This window comes from Anoplopoma fimbria, chromosome 8 (assembly GCF_027596085.1).
Source record: "Anoplopoma fimbria isolate UVic2021 breed Golden Eagle Sablefish chromosome 8, Afim_UVic_2022, whole genome shotgun sequence".
Classification (NCBI taxonomy): domain Eukaryota; kingdom Metazoa; phylum Chordata; class Actinopteri; order Perciformes; family Anoplopomatidae; genus Anoplopoma; species Anoplopoma fimbria.
Window position 1 is genome coordinate 18,399,688 of NC_072456.1, and position 22,918 is coordinate 18,422,605.

The window sequence follows — 22,918 nt, forward strand, 5'->3', positions numbered from 1 at the left end:
CAAGATGTGGGCGGGGATTCAGATGCCTGGAACCAGGCTTTTACAAACACCCTGTCAACATATCTGCCAATGAAGTCTAACAAATATTGGTATAAGCCCACAATGTGTAACTTTCAATCCTAAATATAAACAACACTTAAATTTGCTGTAATCCCAGACTTCCCAGCATAAATACATGAATTTAATGTCCCTAGCGCTGATACTGTTGAAATGTGGCCAGGTGCTATGAGCTTCAGAACAAAAACACAGTCTCCCTCTGTGACGGCTCCAGCAATACGTCAACCATCACAATCCGCCCAGAGTGGTGTTGGGTGTGTCCATGTGAGTGAAGCTGGATTGAGGCAACAAAGAGCCTGGCTGGGCTCATTTAACAAGGGACACGACCTCCACATGTGTCATATATTGATGGAGTCTTATTGCTTAGTCTGGTCAGGGCCATAGGTTATTTGAGAGGCATGCAGAGAGAGTCTGGTCTGGTCTGAGGGGGTTCTGGGACACCAGCGGCAGGAATGTTGATGAAAGAAGGTGAATTTCAGTTCATATGTCCCTCAGTTTTTCTTTTATAAACTCCATATCTCACTCTTGTGGACCCTTTTTAGTCAGAGCTGCTTTATTCTTGAATAAAAAAGTTTGTATAATTAATGCTATAAGTATCTTTGCTTTGCTTTATACATCCACTTTAGAATTCACTATTACTCTGCTATCATTGGGTGACATGATGCACTGTTTATGGAACATACCTGTTTAAGCAAGGCTCAAGCTCAAGCTCACTTTTCAAAGTGATGTAAAAGCTGGGACCTGCTCATAATGACTGATATACTGACATATACATAAATTACATGTAGAATTGTTTACAGGGAGATAAAGATTAAATTAAAGATGAGGATTTTATTCAAAATATATTTCAATGACCTGCCTAATTTATGAGAAAACATCAATATTCAAATGTAGCAGATGAAGCAGTATTTTTTAACACATATTCTTAATTCTGACATCTGCACAGACCCATGTTCAGGAATAGCTCACTAAATCAAGTCTTTTAGTTAATGCCCAAAAAATATATATATAATATTCTTGAACATATGTGTTCAGATACCTTTGGGTCACTTTGGACTCTACCTTTACTTTTAAAATACATGTGAAAAATGTAATCTACAGGTTTTATGCAAATCAGGACAGTTTATGATGCAAGGATGGCATCATAAATTCAATGATTTTGATTATTGATATATTAACTGGTCACTTATAGACATAACCACACTTGAATCAATATAATTACTTAAGAACCCTTTGAGATTTTTATATAAAAAAATAAATAAAAATGTTTATTTCTGGAAAAATATCATTTATTGAGTTTTGAGAATAATATAAATTTAAAATATGCTTTTTTCAGCTTTTTCATGAGTGAGGCTTTGCCCCTCCTCCTTGAATTAATCAATTTAAAGCCATGACAGTGGCATTGGCACCAGGGCGACCACTAGATGGGACTGTAAGGCGCACCACATTTGGACAAACTGTGCTAAAAGATGCAAAAGGGGGTTTCCTACATATTGTACTTCTAAGATCCATCTCAAACAATGGCTCAAGTCAAACCAGAACTGTGATCACTTTTAACATGACATGATGCACAATGTATTTATTTTTTCTACTTGTGTATTGTATATTTGTATCTGTTTATTGTCACTTGTAATGTTTCTGTTTTGGTTGCTACGGGACGAAGGATGAAAATTAGCATAAGCCATGTTTACATCTTGTAATTTTTTACTAATGTTGATCAACTTACTCTGTCCCTATGAAATGAACAAATAAACCAAAATAAGAGATGCTTGTACACATCTTCTGCTGAATAACACCTTAACAGGAAAACACAAAAAAGAATTTGTCCTACGTGTACTTGTGTACATTTAAACACCCTCTGTGTTGTTAACACTACCAAGGGGATGTTGTTGTCAGGAATCGCAGCTGAGATGATGACGGGTAAAGTAATGGTTACACTGACTATCGTGGTGACTCTGGCTTTGTACATGAACCTGTGTGTGTGTGTGTGTGTGTCTTCCTTCATCACGGGTAAAAAGAAGATCTGCCAGGTGTGTGTACAAGAAAGACAGAGAGACGTATGTAGTTGTATGTGCACCAATCTGACCTTGGCAGGCTCCGGTTCGGATGTTGGGGATGAAGCCTCTCCTGCAGGGGTGTGGCTGGGCGGGGCACTGCTCACAGGGGTGGCCCCATGCTCGACCAATGGTAGCGCAGCAGAGGGTCTTGGTGCAGACGATTCCACTGAGCTGGCCCTGGCACATCTGGTTGTTCACCTGGGTGAAACATGGCCCAGTCCTGTAGTCTGTTGAGTGAGAAAGACAAGAGTCCGTTGTTTGTGACTGATTTAACTTTTGATTGATTCAAAAAAATAGAACAGCAATTCAGTTCCTCGAACACATCTGGCACACCATAAATTGAAACCAGATTAGGTACATAGTTGAGAATTTTATTCTATTTCTGGGGAAGAAATAGTTCCTGTAATATCGAAGTCAGGGATTTTTTTTCTTTCTTTGTTAATTTTACTCAAACATCAAATGGAGGAGTGGATGTTGGAAAAAAAACGAAACTGGTAGAACATTAAAGGATGATTTTAGTGACTCCTGGGACTTTTAAACAAGTCCTCACAGCTTGATTGTTTCAAGTATTCAATCTTTGAATAAAGAATCGGCTCACAAAAAACAGCATTTACAAGTAGCAGGTTTTACCAGGACTTAAGAAAAACAATATGAGCGTTGGTAGCAGAATAACGACTCACTTCAGAGCATGTGATTTCACACATTTACCTATTAAACCTGCTCAGAATAAACTGCTAAACACATCCAGATTGTTTCTTTCCACAGGAATTTGGAAATAGGATTTGAATGACTGCTATACATTTAGTCTCCCCAATAAGTTAACCCATTGGATTGACATACTGGATCACATTTCAGTACTTTAACTAGGAGTTGGTGGTGGGCTGAACAGTTGTGGTTTCTGTTTCCATGTGACAGTACAAGCTGTTAACGGCAGTGTGGTCGTCTATAACAATCACCCCGTGACAATCATTCACTCCAAAAATGATAATGACATTTGAACGCATCTGGATGGTATCTTCAGGACAATGCACATTTGTGTGTCCAAAAACACATATGACGTCACACAACATATGTTACCAATAACACAAAAGTAACACAAATGTCTCATGGAAGTTGAGACAGATGTGTTGAAATTGCAGATCCTATCTTTTGAGAAAGGATGGTAACAACAGTGAAGATAAGGAATTACACACAGCCAGCAGATGTTGCCACTTAACATATTATGAGAACAAACTCTCCCTGTCTTCAGTGATCACCTTGCCTACTTGCTGCACTGCCGTTTGCCAGTAAACAATGGCTTAACCTCGGGCTACACACTCCACAAATCAGGCACAATGACCTCATGCTGAAACAATTTCAGCAATAAGATGTTTGTTTTTTTCAATCTCATACGGCCTGATGATGGTTTCCTTTGTGGGAGAAACGCTCTGCTGTGGCGCCAAACTTAATATAGCCTTCATTAAACAAAAGGAGATCGTTAGATTATCACAGGGGAGATGAGAGACAAGCTGCATGGTTGGCTAGCCAAGGCTGTGAAAATGAGATGTGGAGAAAGACAGTGGCCTGCTCAGCTCTGAAGGACATGGGAAGATAGGAATCAGCAGTGGTGTCTGGTGGGAGTTCTTCTTCAGACTTATTGGTTCCTTGTGCTACATAAAAGGGGATCACAGGGAACAGGGGGGCAAAGAGTAAGAGACGCAAAAAAAAAAAAAAAAAAAAAAAAGAGAACGAGAGGGGAAGTAAAGTAGGTCAGACTGAGCATGCAGAGAGCAGGCTGGGGCTCACGCCAGTTCTCCCTCATCTGTCTTCTCTTCGCCTGCTTAAGGTCTTTCTTCCTGTCGGCCTTCTACTCTCTCCATGCCAGCTTTTCAGCCGTTATTTGATCTTCCATCAACATGTGGCTTGGTTGGCAAAGGGGAGTGTTGATTCATACACCACAGACATTTACTCATGTTCTGAGAAATTATACAAACAAATGATCTGCATTCAAACCTAAGCTCACAAGAATAAGACTGCCGTTATTTTATATTTTTCTTTTTCACCCAATTCCATAAAAACACTCAAACAAGCGATCCTATCTCTAAGTACTTTTTCATCCCTTCACTACACTGTTCACTACACGCTCACCAAGTCCATTGTTCCTACTGAAGACGTAAACCTAAAAAAAAAAAAAAATGAATTTCATAGTTTCAAGTATTTTTTCCTAAAACAGCTGGGTCCCATATAGCTTATTCAATTCATGTTTTTTTTTTATTTAGATAGTCCTCCTCTTTTGTTGTAAAAAACTTCACTTCCTGTCTTGTGTGTTTTCCCACCTTTGCCTCGTTATCACCTTCCTTTACTTGTGTGTTTAATCTCTGTGCTCCTTTATCCGTGGGCCGGTTCATCATTGTTCTTCGTTCCTTGTATCATTACTGGTCCATTACCGGTTCCTAGTTTTTATGTTCTTACGGTGTTTAACGTTCCTGCAGCTTTTGGGGGATTTATTTCTATGTCCTGCAAGCTTTTGGGCTCCCAGGCTGTAAGTCATTTCTCTTATTATTTATAACTTTAGTAATAAGTCTTCTTGCTGCCTCCGCATCAGTTTGGGTTGGTTTCGGTCCAAACCTGAGAATCTGGCAATGGCAGCAGGAAAATGGTAAATGGACTGTACATGTACAGCGCCTCTCTAGACTTCCGACCACTCAAAGCGCTTTAACATGTCATTCACACCCATTCGTACACTGATGGCAGGGGCTACCATGCAGGTGCCACCTGCACTATGTCATCATTCATACCCATTCATACACCTACGGGAGCAATTTTGGGTAAAGGACACATCGACATTGACTAGTGGAGCCAGGAGTCGAACATTGATTCTTTGATTTAAGGATAACCCGCTTTATAACTCTACCACAGTAGCCCAATGTGAAATTGCCTAAAATAAAAAATCCAAATAAAACTTTGGTTAAACACTTGTTTATCAGTTCATTTTTGATTTTGGTATATTCTGACAGCAAGTACTGTTACTGTTTTTCACACATCTGAAATGAAACAATTAAATGTCTTGGTTTGGGACTAACAGATTCAATGGACATAAAAAAGAAGAAAGAAAGAAAAAAAAAATTGAAGCGAAGGACAAAATAAATGGTGCTTCCAACCCTTCAGTCTTTGATTTAAGAAAAGAAAGAACTGTTTCCCTCATTAGAGGAAACTGGACTCTCCAACACGCTGATCATCCAGCAACTGTAGACAGTCGCACACAGCAGCCAAGTCCAGCAGACAATGCATGTGTGCTAAATTAAATATAAATGCACTTTCCCCACTCTTCTCTCTCTTACACACGTCTTTACCTGAAGGAAAACACAGAATCTCTCCAAAGTGCAGTTTCGAGACAAACTAGAGGCTGGAGCAGCAACACAGCTTTCTTTGAAAGCACTAAATAACAAACGGCTGCCTGTCTCACAGTGTCCCAATCAACATGTGTGTTCCAAGTGTTCAGGCTTTTGTTTGGTATACATGTCTGTATGTTATGCATCTAAAGTCATCGGACTCATGGGATTGGATCGGGCAGGTCAGGACAAGCGAGCAATCCAACATCCTGACTCGGTGCTGCCGACAACATTCGGAAGTAATTTGGTCTAATTAGTGTTCAAATTGCTCAATAGATGAAAAACATTCACCAGATCCTCTTTTCTATCCGCTGTCCACTCCTTACTCCTAAATCCACTGCTTGCGACCTCTGTCTCTCATCCAGATGTCTCCGGTTTCTCCAGACTTAATGGAGTCTTCTCATTCTTACAAGTTTAAAATGTTTTAAGTTCATAAACATCAGCTCAATAAAAAGCATCAAATCCAATAAAAGTTTCAAGGCATTGCTGTAACTCAGCCCCAAGTTTGCTTGAATCACTTGTAACCTTTCACCTAGATCAGTCTACATACATTAAATCAGAGGATGTTAACAGGGTCCGACCCTTCACATATGATGAATGATAAAAAAAAATAAAAAAATGTGATCAGACATCAAAGCCCATTACTCTTCGCTCTAATGGAAGTTGGATTAGAAGAAGATAAAATACTTTAAAGGCTGAGGTGAGAAAATATTTAATCCTGTCTGGAACGCAAACCCTTGTGGGAAAACATTTTCCCATCATCCCCGTCCAGCTGTGGGATCAAGGATGATGGGACGGGGGCATTGACTTGAGCAGTAGAAGGGAAGAGAGAGAACGAGAAATGGCAGAAGAGGAAAGATCCCATTTCAGAATCATTAATAACTGCTAAAGTACTTATAAAGCCCCCAGGAGTAGAGGTCTGGGAAGATAAGAAATTTGAAATATGAGTTGATCACATGAAAATGAAGCTACTATCATTCATACATACTTCCCTTTGACAAGAGGTCAACAGATCAAATGAATCAAGAGAAAATATATATGTGTTTGTGTGTCCTCTCTAGACTTTATACAGCTGGAAGACTTTGAGCCTCTGACTCTGAAACTCTAAGTCTAAACGTCATGCTGTTACTCACCTGTTGAAAAATACAGACATTTTCTAATTATCCTCTGTGCGTGTGTGCATGTGTGTTCACTTTTGGTTGGTGTGTGCAGACTGAGCACATGTCTGGCTACTCCTGTGGAATATCTGATTGCATCTCTCTGTTTGTATCCCTGTGTCCTCGGCTGATGTGGACATAAATAAATGATTCAAATGTGTGGGGTTGTTTGTTTGTGTGTGCAGATGTGTGTTTCAGTGTGTGTTTGTGTGTGTGTGTGGAGGTTTATCTTCATTGTAGCCAACCATAACAGTCTCTGTGAGTTTTATCAGAGCTATTATCAACAAGCTTGAAACCACTCTTTTCCTTTATCCCTTATCATTCCTCAAGGAGTCTGCTGCTTCCATTTCTTCCACACCAAAAGTGTTTACCACACACACACACACACACACACACACACACACACACACACACACACACACACACACACACACACACACACACACACACACACACACACACACACACACAGGGTATAACAACTATGGGAGAATGGAAATGGGAGAGATAAGCGCTCAGCAATCTACAGAGATCTGAAAGTCTGAAGCCTGTAGCTAACTGGTGTGTGTGACGTTCAGGACATACATGACTACATGGAAAAATCGACACCAAAGTGTTATTAAAAACAGTAATCATCAGGCATTTTGTAACATACTATGACTTTGTGTACTTAATTATAGAATATGAAATAAAAAAAGTATATAATTGTGTTATGTTGTGGCATACTGTTGTTCCTCTGTCATTGTTTCTATATCTCACCCATTGAGCTGTAAAATCTATCTTGACTTCTAAAGCTATTTTGGTGTGTTTTGGGAGTATTCCCATCACAATAATGTCAAGCAGTGGTAAAACAACTCAGACTCTATTGAATGCAGACACCGCCAGGCAGAAACATAGTCGAGCTACTGGGCTCCAGGCTCCATCAACAGCTACCACTCATGGGACATGAGTTACTTATTCGGATGGAGCAGTCTTTGTAGTGCTACCTAAGTGCAGAGAGAGTAAATCGGCCCATTCTTCATCAGGCCAGATCAAAGACGGCCTTCATGGCCATCCCGTGAGGCTACTCAAGTATTGATTGGAACAAACCAGAGCTTCTAAATTTGGCCTGGGCACTGGTGAATAATTTCCTCCACTTTGTTTATGAGATGGATCATCAAACTTTAGTGCCCTCATGAAAAGCAGACACTAAAAACAGCTTGTTAAATGTGACGTTCCTAATTACACTTAATGGATAACATAGCGATATAATTCAGAGCATATAGTCACACATTGTATCTGGATGAAGCACAGGGCTCACGGTGTTAGCCCATTGAGACACATTTCCAGACATGGATTAAAACATAATGTTGGAGAATTTGAACACTCTCAGCCAATTCTTGAACTAGAATTTGCTCCTTTGTGTCTTCATAGTGTCTGTCTTGCACCAGAAATTCCTGGATTTGGACATATGGGGTGTACATTAAGAGGTAACGTCATGCTGCATTAGTATATAATTTATAGACGTGCTGTAAATCAAATTTAGCATGGCTCCGAACTGGCTGACTGAAACTAACTTGTCGTTGGGAATATTTTCCACAGAGTGACCTGTGCCTGCCCCTGAATCCCACCCTTCCACCAGCAAAGCCATCCTGTCCAGCCATGCTCTGTCCACTCTTATCCAGAGTCCATAGTGCAGAAATAGCACAGCTTCCTCCTCCTCCAGCACCTCAAAATGCCCTTGACGTCACCGCCTGCTTGGGGGCAAAATTGCAACGCTGCGATTATCGGTTTATTTGCTCTGGCATGGGATTGGAACTGACCACAAAGCTTTTCTAGGTCCACAGAGACAGACTGGACTGAGCAGTGCTGGAACAGAGACTGATGAATGAGCAAAAGATCTGCACACACACATCAGCATTGTTCTACCTTTTTGTACATACGGTTGAAATTATGTGAAAACATGCATCAACACAAACAAGTGCAATGGGGCTCATATTGGCGTGTAATGCACACACTTATTGTTGCATTATTTAACAAGAGTCTACAGCCTGCTAGTGACTCTGTGAGACTGAAACTGGGAATTCTTTTTCATTTAAGGAGGAATGACTAACTCTAACTCTGTGTCTTGCAAACCAAAGTCAAGGAGCACAAACACACAGCTGCACGTGCACACACACACCACAGACACGCGTTCATGGAGGAGTTTCCCATGATTCCATCCAGCATTCTCAGTTCGCCCAAACTCATTGACTTTTGCTGCCTTCACAATCACAGTTCATCGGCCGTCCTCTCAATGAATCACACACTAAATCTACTGACTCATGGACTCAATTGCACAAACTTTCAAACCGCAATACACAACAGAGCTGTAAGAACACTAAGGGTCACACCAGGGACTCAGCATCAATTTCAGGCCAAACCCAATGATAAATAATACACTGGTCATTTATCAGAATTATTGAATATCTCAGAGGATAGTTCTCTGAATTTGTGAATCAGTGAGCTAACAATTCTAAACTGTTATCTGGCAAACTGAAGGACAAACGTTTAAATGTCTTTAGTGACCGTTTTTGCTAAAGAAGCAGTGACAAATTAAAATGTTCATGTCCAACCCACTGTCTCTAGGTTCAATTATGCCATTAATTTGACAAATGTTTTAGGGTCCCTACTCACTGAGACATACCTGGCACCAAGTATGCCTCAGTGAGATAAATCTTTGTTTGGCACACAAACAAAGATTTATAAACGTTTCCCCTGTGACTATACATGCAGGTCCAGCAGTCTCCCCATTACTGCAACATGGAGAGTGTTTGTACTCCCCTCCACCAGGCTTTGTGTACACAGCTGGGGAGTCCATTTTCATTTTCACCCTCTTCCTCCCCTCCATCCCTCTGTCTCTCTCTGTCTCTCTCTGTCTCTCTCTCTCTTTGTGTCTCTGCTTCCCTCATACCTTGCTCCTCTCCTCATCAGGAAATGTCCACGATCACTCTACAAAGAAAGTCTATTCTGACAGTCCCGTGGGGATGTTGAGGGGGAGAGGGTATTTATTGCCAGATGTCTTTAAGGCTCCATCTGACAAACTCAGCCCCCAAAATGTTGTATTTTTCCCAGAAAAACAAGCCGCAGAGTTCCATTGAGAAATAATTTGAGAGATGGAGAGTAAGATGAAGGCAAGAATTTGGAGATAACAGAAGGCTGTTTATTTACACAAGCATACATACATACAGTATAACTACGGTATATATCCAGGAAAAAGGAATTCAGAAGAAAGACTAAAAAGAATGAGTTAAGTGAGAAGAACTTTCCTCTAACTCAGTCTCAGTAAGAGCAGGAGGAAGAGGGAGAAATTAGAAATTGAGGGTCACAAAAAAGGTGAATCTGGTGAGGGAGAATATCTGAAGGTGTAAAGGTATTTCCTTCTCCGAAAAAGGTGAACTAAGGTGAAGGCCCAGCCATCAACTCAGGTTTTTTTTCCATCTGCAATCAAGATACTTTGTCACCTACTTCCACACCCGGTCATCACTTCCCACCATACACATACCTCAGGCTTCTGTTCAAAGCTCAGGAGACGAACACCCACTGTATGTCTGAACTAACTGTATGAAGTCATCCACGTTAAAGGAGCCCGAACGCTCACTGAGCACTGAAGTAATGAACCAACAGAGTCTGTCTGTACTGATAGGAGCAATACCCACGACTGCATGACCACATCAGAGACTTCCTCGTTTGATATCTTCCTTAACACTAGAGTATGTGTGTGGTAGTGGGGAGTATTGATAAAAGCAGTGTCGGTGTCTCCCAAGCTTGTTAAAGGCTATTTTAGTCAAAGTGCACAATGGGTTTTTATTGATAGAAAATGTTCAGTTCTTTTACAACCCAAGTTTTTATTCCATCTTGTAGTATTATAAATCAGGTATGATAATCTTTCACACACCAAATTAATTGCTGACTATAACAGGACAAGGAATGCAAGCAGTCACACAAGCTATACACAAACGTTCAATATTAAGAGGTGAAAACAGCAAGCTCACTGAAAATTATAACCCCTCACTGTAGAGGTGTGTAGGCCCACCTATATTAAGAATGCTGGGTCAAAGTTAACAGTAAATTGGTCTGCAAAAGCAATAAAAAAATGACAGTTTAATCGCAATAATATTTGTTTGTTTTTACCTCCATAAAAGGTGTATAAACTTTGGGGCTAATTAACAAATTGTCTCGTCGTCTGACCTGTCATATATTTTGCTTATTTGGATGTCAACATTCTCAGATCTCAGCAATAAAGTTGGTGAGTAGAACGTTGTTATAGCTCATATGAGGTATTAATACAAAAACTACCAAAAAACAATGTCCCGTTGTTTAGCACCCTTTGGTTTCCCTACTAAAATACCTAGTATGGTCTATTACCAGCAGGCCTCTTTCATGTAAATACAATCTGAGCTGAAAGGAAGGGTGGAAAATCCTAACTGTATAATCACAGAATCGAGGATGAGCACTCACCTCTCTCGCACTGCGGGCCAGTGAAACCGTAGACACAGGCACATCTGTTGGGCCCGATGCAGCGCCCACCATTCTGGCAGCCATTCTCACACACAGCTACAGGAGACAGAGGAAAACAGAGGAATTCACAATGAATCAATCATTTAGCACACACTCACTCTCACAGACACGCTAACACATTTCTTTCATGAAGCTACTAATTACTTCACCTTTTAATCACTTGCATCACCAACGCATCAACACATACTGTATTGTATATGACTACATCTCTTAAGTCAATAACAACGACTCTCTTCTCTTCACCCCTTTTCTTTTCTCTAACATAAAATCGTCCTCAACAGGCCTTAAACAACCACAGTACAAGTTATTTGTTTTATTTGGCGATGTCACCCAAAGTAAAGATTGCACTGGGTTTTCTGATTAGTCATGCTGCAAGTAAAGGCCGGACCAATAGTCTTAATAAGTCGTAAACCAAAAGCTTTGTAAAGCAGCAGCATATTTATGAGGTCCAAATCTAAAGATATAAATGTGTATAGTCTGTATGTATAGTAAGATTTCAAAGTGAGGACAATTTGCTGAATTTCTATCATCTTTTCATCCTTCAGACATTTGGTCCTTATAACTATTTACTAGCAGGAGACACAGTGCAACTAAGCCCCACCCACCCACACACACACACACCCACACACCCCCACACACCCAAACACACACTGACACCCAGGTGTGCAGCAGGTTACACTCACGTTGTCCACAGTGGTTGCCTGTGTAGCCCTTCGAGCAGGAGCAGGAGTCCTCTGCACAGCTGCCTCCATTCATACACCTGACGTTACAGGACTGAACTGTAGGAGAGAGGACAGAGAGTGGGAAGAGCACCATGAAAGACAAGTGTAAACAAGATGCACTTCAAAAATGATTAGGCATTCTCATCCCCTGTTCTATCAAAAAACAAAAGCTGCAAATGTATGCTTTTGTAGACAAGTACAGAAACTTTAACTTTATTTGCTTTTAGTGCTACTACTAGAATTGTTTAATAGGTTTTATTCAAAAGATTTTACAGGTATTATCAACCAAACCTCAACGTTTAGGACATTTAATTGGGAGAATTAATCAATTGAGTGGTCACATTGCGTCCTTATATTATTACCCAATTAAAAAACATATTAACAGTTGTTTAAAAACTCCAGTGAGTTAAACCGCAACGGACACTTTAATACATTAAGAGGCCTTTTCCACTTCAGTAGGGTTCACACAACTCTGGTGTTTCTTTGGCAGCTTTAGATGAACAGACAAGGCTAAAAAGCCCCCCAGGCCACAAAACCAAATTTAATCAAGCAGACTTGGGGAAGGCAATAAGTCGAGCCAGCTGTTTGCTACAGTCAGTCAGTCAGTCAGGAATTTGCTGAGAGGAGAAGGAAACTGGGTGAGGGGGGGGAAGAATTGAGGTACAATAGCAAAAAAAAGTATCCAAACGGGATGCACAGGGGAGCGAATTTAAGAGAAATAAATGGAGTAACTTTGAATAGTTGGTAAACAAACCAGGAGTGCTGTGCTGAGGTGGTACAGGTATTATGATGTGGAGCAGGAGACTCCTAGCTGGCAGACTGCCACACAGACTGTGAGAGGGCCAATGTGACTCAAACACGTAGCAGAAGCTTTCATTAGGGGAAATAATTGATCTTTCTGGCAGACAAGCAGCTTCCTGCTGAGCCAGTCTTTTAGTGAACACAAGAGGAGAGAAGACATCTTAATTTCTGGATGCTAAAGAATTTTATTCACTAAATGTGTCCTTGCATCCTTTTTTTCTTTTATCCTGACTCAAGACCTTAGTCTCCCTGTGCCTTCATTCTCTTCCTCCCTCCACTATTCCCTCAGCGCCTTTCATGCTCTTCTGTCTATATCCTAATCGCAAGTTCAACATTAATTTCCTCTCTTTCTCTCTCTCTCCATCTGTCTGTTTATGTATCTTTCTCTCTTTAAAATTTCTGGCATGCAGCGCTGTGCAGCAGAGGGGAAATGACTGAGCTTCCTCGTAGCTGAGGTTGTCTAATGAGACTTTCTGAGTTTGCACACTTGCCAAACAGGAGGTACTTCAGCCACTATAATCCACCCACTTATTCTGACTGTACCCAAACACACTAAATATGCCTTGTGTGAGTCAGGATGAGTGAATACACTCTTTAGTAGCTTTTTCTTTGTGATTACTCAAGCCTGCCTTACTGGTAGATTACACATTTCAGACTTCAGTTACATGAGTCAAAGCACAATAGCATGACTCTTGGATGTGGACCCTCTGATGTTTCAGTAAATGTGAGACAGAGGTGTAATTCACTGAAATGCATCTCAAGTCTGGAAGAAATTCCAGTTAACTTTCTCATGTGCAACACTTGGCAGACTCTACGTACATATTTGGCAGAAACAACTTTTTGTCTGGATTGTGTCTCATGGCAACATATGGCGATAAATTAAAGCAAGTACTTGAGGACTCAGGGGCAGGCTGGGTTTATAGGTCAGTGTACTCGTATGCTGTCTCTCTCTTTCTCACCCTTTATTATTAGTCACTCTCACAGGAGATGGGTCAAGTCCTCCTCTGGAGACCAAGACATGAGGTTAATGCTGTACACTCTAATGACTCTTTTTCTTCATTCAAGGCCAACAATAAGAGCAGTGATGTGAAACCTGAAGGATGATTGCAATGATTGATTTCAGTTGTCCTTTCCATGGAACAAAATGGTGAGAAAATCTCCAAAGCTGGGGACTACTTGGATAGACTCTTACATTTTTTCAAAGTCCCCCCCACAAACAGTGTTTTCTAAATTGGTCAAGACAATATGGTCTTAAAGTCAATAAACTCCCTGCCCTAAGAAACAGAGGCTGATGGGACATGTTCTGGAAAGGTACCATGTGCACCAGGTGTCGTGCTTTTTTCCTGCAACGAGACTAGACGAGAGAAGGAGGAGGAGGAGGAGGAGGAGGAGGAAGCAAACAAGCACATTTGGAGACAGAAGGAGATGATCTCACAAGTTAACCTCGCTTCTCATTCCCCCTCCTGATGGCAGTTTATCCCCCGCAGGTGGAGAGAGATGGTTTGCTCCAATGACCCATGTCTGGAAAGCTGTACGTGTAGAGCAATAGGGTAGGGGGATGTTCAAATGTGTGTGTGTTTGTGTATGTGTGTGTGTGTGTGTGTGTGTGTGTGTGTGTGTGTGTGTGTGTGTGTGTGTGTGTGTGTGTGTGTGTGTGTGTGTGTGTGTGTGTGTGTGTGTGTGTGTGTGTGTGTGTGTGTGTCTTCCAGACGTCGAGCAAAAAGGAGTTGGGTGCTGCTTTGCGGCACCACAATGCACCTCTGTACTCTGGTAGTGTCGCCGGTGAGCTGCTCACATCTGGGTGTTTTTTACGAGAAGCTGCGAAACACAGGAAGTCCAGGCTTGTGTGTTGAGTGCGTATGCGTGCGGGTACGTGTGTGTGTGTGTCTGATGGAAAACTGAGGAGCTTTATAGCTGTGTTTTGTCCTGGTTTACACACACCTAGGAATCAGTGACAAGTCAGCCTCAGTTTGGGCATTGATGGGCGATGAAGTGAAACAGAGAGCTGCATGAGAGGCTGTGAAAGCAGGTTGAGAGTCCCCTACAAAGATTTCTTTCCATTCTAGGAAACTCACAGCTCTCTAACTTAGTTAACTCTGTACCTCACACACATCATCAATTTTTGGGATTTATTAGACCAATGTATTTGCTTACAGACCTCAGGATGAAGCATTACTTTGCGGTCAAGATGGACTATGTTAAAGCAGTGGCATGGCTACTAATTAAAAAGTCCTCTCTCTGCATTCCCAGGACTCACTGTGCTCATATTCAATAGGCAATGGAAGCCTGTCAGTACAGAGACAGCTGTTTCCGGCATTAGGGCAAGAAAGTCCATGGAAATTATTTCATAATTATGGTTATGGGAAGGCAAGGTTATAAGGATGACCCTGTACGATCTTCAGCACAGCTGCTCTGCTCTAAACTGTCAGTGTTTTTATTACAAGGGTGACTGTAGCGGGAACCCTCATTGTCTGGGAACTGACATGTAACTCCAGGTTGTCAGTGCAGTTAGAAAGACACTTTGGCTGTGCCTCTTTTACTTTTCTATTTATGTAAATTAAAGAAAATTTTGAAAGGTCTGACAGGCTATCCACAGAAACACCAGCTAATATTGTTCACTGGCAAAAAACAAAGATTCCAGGAAGGGTCATAAAAAAAAATCATAGACAACCATGTGTGTAGACAAAGCAATAATCGCAGACACTTGGATTACATGTAGAAGAGCACAAATGTGTTGCTGATTTATTTAAACCTCTGCATTCCACCGGCAAGATGTGATCTATAACTCAGGGAACCAGGGTGCTAGAATCAGGCTGTATAATTAAGGCAGAGGAAATTGGCATTTCCAAACGGATCTCCATAGAACTGCAATTTGCTTCCAACTGCACTGAATTATCCTGTTAAATGGGGGACCCTGTCCAAAAGCTGAAGTTGGGAGTCAGCATGTTAAAGCAGACAAGAGCTACGATGAGGAGTGTTTGCCTTCGCCTGGCCTGAAACCTCTGACACAGATAATGAGTATTGCTCTGTGAGAATTAAAATCAAAACAAAGCTTTATGACTTAATATGAGCCAATTGGAAACACCTCACCCAAATATAACAAGGATTTAGACAGTAGAGTTTGGGAGTGGTAACATGCACAGTGAGCAACAATGAGGAAATGAATAGTTTCATAGTTTACTAGAATTATAGCTTCTGCTTGAGACCAATTATTATAGGAGAGAACTAACTTTTACCAAATAAGGTGACCTCCTCTGTTACTTGGGGTCACTCCAGAGCTTTCAGTTCAATGATGGTTGTAGGTTTATCTCAGGCCATAAAGCTGTTTGACCTCTGACCTTCAGGAAAGCTGCCAGAGAAGCCACAGGAAGATTTTTTCGCAGTGACACGCTCTTAACGGAGCACTGAACACACATTTCCCATATACTAATCATAGAACAATAAAGCTGTCTCTGATTATTCAGATCATCCAGTATCTCAGTAGCTTCCCTCCCTGCCCCTCCACTACTTGTAAACCTGTTGAAAATTCCCCATAAATCCCTGCTGGGGAAAGCTGAGAACCACAGAGTCCAGCTCTGCTTAGCTCTCACTCTAATTTATCACTTCACTTTCTAGCCCCAGTCCTGCCCCTAAGGAACATGACTTCATAGCTCTTGCCAAAGCCCTGACTCTGCAGGAGATCTGTGCGTATCCTGCCATTCCGGTCAGAGGCGGACTTTCCTCCACCCCACCCTCAATGCCCTTCCTCTAAGGGTCGTCCTTACTTATGGCTGGACCAGATCCCGTTTTACACATCTGGGTCACAGCTATCTGATGCTCATTGTTAGTTTACGTGTAGCAGTGCGTTTATATTTTGTCTACCTCATTAGTATAAGAGTATGAGTGTCTGTGTATCTGTCAGTGTGTGCAGCTGCGCGAGTGGAAATGTGTGTTAGCGGCCTTCATGGAATGTGAGCATGTGTAAAGGGTCTGGCAGGGGCCAGGCGTGACTGACTAGCCGACTAAAGCAGTGAAGCTGAGCACATTGCACGCTACTTGATACACACATCCACGCACACTTTGCATGCTCCCAAAGTGGTACTTAACGACAATGTTTTCTGCACATATTAACTTCATATCTAAACCCTGCACACACTGCACTAATCTCACTAAGACAAACGTGATTTCACACAGTCTGCATGTGCAGTAAAACACCTCGCTCCGCTCCAAAAACACACACACACACACACACACACACACACACACACACACACACACACACACACACACACACACACACACACACACACACACACACACACACACACACACTCACACTCACACACACATCCTGAGTGGTCTGTAACTAAGCCCAGCAGACTGAGCTGGGGCAGCCAGACTCTCTACTTTAATCCTGACAAACCCTGTGACCTGCAGGCTGTAGAGCAGGCCTGGGATTCTATATACTAATATTACGCTGGCTAAAGTACTATTCTGGCTCCTGTGAGAGAAGGTTGGAACCACTACATTTGGAAAAGCTGAGTACTTGGATGAGTAGCAACTCAAACAGTGTAACATCGAATATTGTTTCATCAGTAGTTTGGGCCACATAGCTGGATTACACTTAAAACCAAGCGTAAGGTCATTTAGAAGAATAAGCATACAGGCCTACTTACTCTATACTTTCCATTACAACAATGATCTACTGTATTACTCTTATAATCCTCGTGTACAGTAAGTAATCAGATCAAGTGACCTTTGAACAAAATGCTTTCCAGCGAGAGGCTTGAATCTGGGACCACAGTTGAAGAAAAGCCTCTCTAACCACTGCACAGTGTTGCTGCTTCAGTTGTCTACAGTCCTGTGTTTTGTATTAACTGTCTGAATTGTACAAGACTGATATATATACTGTATCTGCTGCAGCTCAGCCTAATATGCAATGGACAGATATAAGAGTGGTATTAATCTTTTTATCAAAGTCTCCACCAGAAATTGAATAAGCGTATTTTTCCAAGCATCCCTTATATGATGAAGAGTCGAAAACAGAAGACACAGAAAAGCAGCACATTGTTTGCTTGCTTTATTGAATGATGAATTAACTCGCTAAATGTAGCTGATCTCTATCAACTAATAGTATAATCGACTAATTGTTTTAGCTCTTGGAGAGTTGGTGGTTTGTTCCCCAAGAATCAAAGTGTCCTCAAGCAGGACACTGAACTCAAAATTGTATCCGATGAGTATGTGGGTGATGAAATGTAAGGGGCTTTTGATAAAAGTGTCAGTTGATGAAATGTCATATTTTTCTCTTACCCACCGATGATAGGGTTTGTTTGATGAAGTTTCAGATAATGTATGTTTGTGATGAGTGGCACTGTTACTGACCTCCTCCTCCTGCTCCACAGCTGGGAGAGAGCTGGCCATTCGAACAGGTACACATGTTGGGTCTGGAACAGAAGCCATCGCCACACGAATTCCTGCAAATTGCTGGAGAGAAAAAAAGGAAGAGGAGAGTTAATTAAATTGATTCATTCATATGTCATGTCTTCTGCTATACACAATGACACAAACAGAATTATCCCACGTCTACTGTATTTGTCATCTTCTCCACAAAGAGGATTTAAGGATGGAGGAACTTACGAACAATACACTGGTTCCCTCCTGGCAGAGTCTTCCAACCCGGACAGCAGTATGAATGGAAGCGGGAGCCACACACATTGGGCCTGATAGAGACAAAAAAAGAAAAAACAAACAAACTCACTACTTATCCAGACCTCCCAAACATATTTTAGTAAAACCCCTCAACAATTACACAAATGCATTATTTTCTGTGCTGCCAAAGAACTGCAAGGAATTTACAGTAAAGAAAACAAACTGCCTCCTTAAGTGATGGATGGAGGTCTTTTTTTTTATGGAGGGTAGGAAGTGAAGGAAATGTGAGGGGCCTAAAACATAAGGGGTAACATTTTGTTTCATTCAAGGCTGAACTTAAAGTTGGAAGGACAGGATGTATAAAGTCCTCCTTTCTCCCAAATTCCATTACTGGCTGTCCCGTTTTCTGGCAAAAATCCAGTTCTGCTTCGCATCGCTGCCCACCCCTCTCACTCAGCTCAGATTCTTACTGGCGGAGAGCCTGCAGTGAACTTTGACCTTGTCTGACAGATGCAAGAGTCATCACAGCTTATAGAGCACTTGATCAGCCTGACAGGTTAGCCACAAAGAGTTCCTCTGAGGGGACAGCTAAACCACAACTAGAGATGACTGGCCTCTGCTCACATGAACGCACAAACACACACATAAACATGCAGCAGGACTGAGGTCTGCCAGCTAACTTACAAACTAATGCAAAGAACACTTCAGTTTTTATTTTCCGTGAATAATTACACACCCACTTTTAACCCAGTTTATTTAGAAAAGGAGGAAAAGTCCCAACAGGCATCAATCCCAAAACCAAAATCCTATAAGGAGGTGCGTGTGAGTTAGTGTGTGCACTCAAGTGAAATACCCAGAGACGCTACATAAAGCTGTTTAACAAGCTGAAGGGATTCCAGCTATGTGGTGGTACTAATGATACCCTTAGTGACCTCTCAAAGCGTATAATGACGGGTATATCTGCGGTCATCTGTGTTGGTGGTTAGTCGTTTGCCTTTGCCGATGGCATGACCAAGAATTAAGTGACCACAACTTGGTAAATTGGGATAAAGCCTGATCCAGGCGCTCATGGTAAAGTAATTTGCCACAGGGATCACATCTATTGAATCCAGACACTTTCGGGAATATAATTTATGACGGTTTAAGGTAGATTACCCATTGTGTTTTTAAGATGACCAAGGACTAGTAAAATAAGAGAACTTATTAAAGGACACATCAGGGATTTGTGGTTGCATTTCCATAAAGCTGAGACAGATATCCTTTAGGAGATATTCACACTTTTAGTCCTGAGTGTGACATTTCCCATGATGCAACTCATTGGCCTTTCATTAAACATTCCTTGCCTGTTAAATGTCCTCATCTTTCAAACGCCATGTCTCTATTTTATAACACAGGTTGTCTGACAAACTTTTGAAGTCTCAAGACAACCCTGATGACATCATCAGTTGTTTTTTTCAGACTTTGCAAAGCTGAGTGATACGTCTCATCAAACCAGTAGATTAGAGGACTCGAGCTAAATTGTAGCTCTGATGAACTTCTCAAGATCCTCCTGCGAGGAACAGATGACCTTCCTCTCCTCCTCACCAGACAGTATCTGTAGTAACCCCAGGGCTGTCACCAGGGAGATGACAGCTGGGTTTTGAATCTCTGATGGATGGAGTGCAGAGAACACCTCCAACCACATTACCAGATGGCACAGGGAGACAGAGGGACAGACAAACAGGTGGGCAAGCAGACAAGAGATATTTATGTAGGAACAAGTAGTCGTCAGACAAAGACGCAAGATAAAAATAAAACAGGCAGCGGAGAAAAGACAAGGATTCAAAGAAACTGAAACCATTTAAGAGAGAAAGTGTGAAGAGAGTGACAGGAATGGTGGTTATGGAGGAGGCACAGGACGGTGGGAAAGGAACGGGATCAGTGGGAGGGAAAGCAAAACAAGTTTATGTTGAAAAGAGGAAGAAGCGGGAGGAGGAGTGGGGAGCGGAAAACAGAGATATGGAAACGAAGGCGAGAGCAGCATAAGCAAGAAGAGGCCAGGCCCTTGGCAGGGGTTGAATTTCTGGGGAAAACACACAAACCAAACTGAGCACCGAAAAAAAAAAAAACTTCGAAAAATGCATGGAGCGATACATCAGCATTCCAACACTTAATGAGCAGAGAAGCCAACGTCTTCCCTGATCTATTTCTCCACAAAGCGCTGAAGATTTTCCACTGTAACAGACCAGGGGCATGTCAATATATGAAGGATTATAGGGGTTTGACCCTGAGGTGCTCTAGTTTGTTTTTCTTCCTCCCTCTCTCTCTCTCTCTCTCTTTCCTCCAGGTCAATGCCTGGTCTCCTATCGCGGAGACGAGGCTTTTAGAGGATGAACCGAAGTAAAACAGAATGAAAGACCATAAAAAAAGAGTTTAATCCCCAGGGGTTTTCCTCAATATTGAAATGTCCTGCTGTTCTCAGGGCTCAATCTAAAGGAGATTAACTCTTCTGTGGCCATGTCGCAGCCTTTGAAGTTGCCTCCCGGCCCGTGGATCGCTCATTAACTGCCATTAATAGTAATAAAAGGAAAATGGTTGCCACCTCAGCCGAGGGGGAAATATGAACAATGAAAGCAAAAAGGATACTTTAGCCAGACTTCAAAGTCGGAGGGAGAGGCAGATCTTTGGAAGTAAGGGTTGGCCACATAACTATGTAGGGTATCACATTGTGCATTTATTCTTAAAAAAAATTGGCAATCAGTCTCTGATTCAAGCTTTCAAATTGCGAGACTTTGCTGCTTTTCTTTGACATATATAACATAGTAAACTAAATATCTTTGGGTTTTTTGGTCTACTAGAGGGATAAACCTAGTAATGTTGATAAAACACGTTGGCCTCTGGGAAATTGTACTAGTCGCTAACTACTGTCATTTCATAGAAAAAAACAACCAGTCTACTAATGTGAAAACCAACTGCAGATGAATCCTCTGAAAATAAAAGTTAATCTGAGCTCCCATTCATTTTCTTCTGTTGTACAGGTTGGAGTTTTTCTATTGTTTCTTTTTTTCAAAGAGTTTTAAAATTAGAAACAGCAAAATCAACATGTTTTGCAGCTGTATAGCCCGAGGGTCCTCTTGCCATGCAGGAATCCAGCGGGTCAAAGGTCAAAGCAGTTCACAGCACTGACTTACAAGGAAGGGCAGCACCAGACAGGCATGGAAAATGACTACAGACGGTCTGTTTCCATAAAGACCCCGAGCAGAAGTTCACAGTTGCTAGGGCTCCAGGTCAGGTGTCTGTGTCCGTGTATGTGTGTGTCAGTGTACTGGTCATGGGTCAAAGGTCATTTGCCTGGTATCTGACCCCCGTCAGGAAACCTCTTACGTATTGTTGCCTCTAGCAACACCTGGGCCTGTTCACCTATCAGATTTAGGAGTGGGGATATAAGGGGAATGCAGTGTAAAAAAAAATACCCAACTACAGATGGTGATAAGGCAAATGGATATCAATCAGAGGTGGGAGATTTACTCAAAACAAAATGTACAAAAGCATCAAAGTCAATCAGTATAGTACAAAAAAAAGTTAATGGGTAGAGCGATAAGTGAAACAGATAGATAGACTGACTAATCTTTGCAATGTTAACTTGTTAAACTAATTAATACATTTAAATATAATTGAATTGAGAAACAAAGGTAAAGAAAAAATGGGTGAGAGTTTGTTGGCAGTGTAACTAACAGAGAAAATACTTAACTAACTCTACAGTGAATCACTAAATACTATATCTGTGTTGTGGTGACCCTTCTGGCTGACAGATAACAGGAGATACATTTGTTCAGCACAACAACTATAACTGTTGTCAACCACAGAAACCTCAGAGGAACTATGTTTATTGTTTTGTTTCTTCAGATCACGTGTCGTTTACGAGAAGTAATTGTAAATCAAATACAGCTTTTATATATATTTTTTTTATTTGTGCGTATGTCAAATGTGGTAAGTAAACTGATGGCTGAATCTTACAGTCTCATACAGTTTGACATTTAGTAGAAACCACGTTATTAACAGACCACATGCCAATCAGCTGTCCCAGATAATCCCGTCTTTATAGCTCAGTCTTAGTCTGCACATACAGTAAGCATAAAATGCAGACACATAAAAACCTGGAAGGGAACCTAGTGCACATAAAACAGAAAGGGAAACTGGCAATTGTTCACTCATCTTACATATACATTCTCAAGGTTTTTGGAGGGTCTCTTTTTTCAGATACTGAGGTAAAGTTTGTCCTTTGACATCCATTTTCTTTTAAATAAAGGCATTCGCCAAGGCCGACTGCAAACAGTGGACCCCATCCAGGCCATCGGGTTGGTATTGACATTAACCTGGAATGGATTTGAGGGACTGAAAGTAATTCTCTGCTTCGGGGCTGACTGTCTGCCAAGTTAGCCGGCATCCAAGGCGTCACTCCTCAGCAGATCTGGGTAAAGCTGGGCCAATCTGGGCTAAGTTAATAAGATGGGTGGCTGCAAAAAAAAAGAACTTGGCCGGATTCTTTAACACTAACATACACGAAATCTTATTAAACTATAAATATTCAACTCTTTTGGTTGGTA

The 22,918-nt window shown here is 41.5% G+C and overlaps 1 protein-coding gene across 1 annotated transcript in view; it reads right to left on the reverse strand.

Annotated features, from left to right (window-relative positions):
- The window catches only part of fbn2b (fibrillin 2b), a 62,957-nt gene that overhangs the window by 33,601 nt on the left and 6,438 nt on the right, over positions 1–22,918 (reverse strand). The window contains exons 3-7 of the mRNA XM_054602300.1: positions 18,321–18,403; positions 18,066–18,167; positions 11,865–11,960; positions 11,122–11,217; positions 2,144–2,341 (exon numbers count right to left, since the gene is read on the reverse strand). Coding sequence (XP_054458275.1) covers positions 2,144–2,341; positions 11,122–11,217; positions 11,865–11,960; positions 18,066–18,167; positions 18,321–18,403 — 575 coding nt within the window. The remainder of the gene's footprint in view (positions 1–2,143; positions 2,342–11,121; positions 11,218–11,864; positions 11,961–18,065; positions 18,168–18,320; positions 18,404–22,918) is intronic.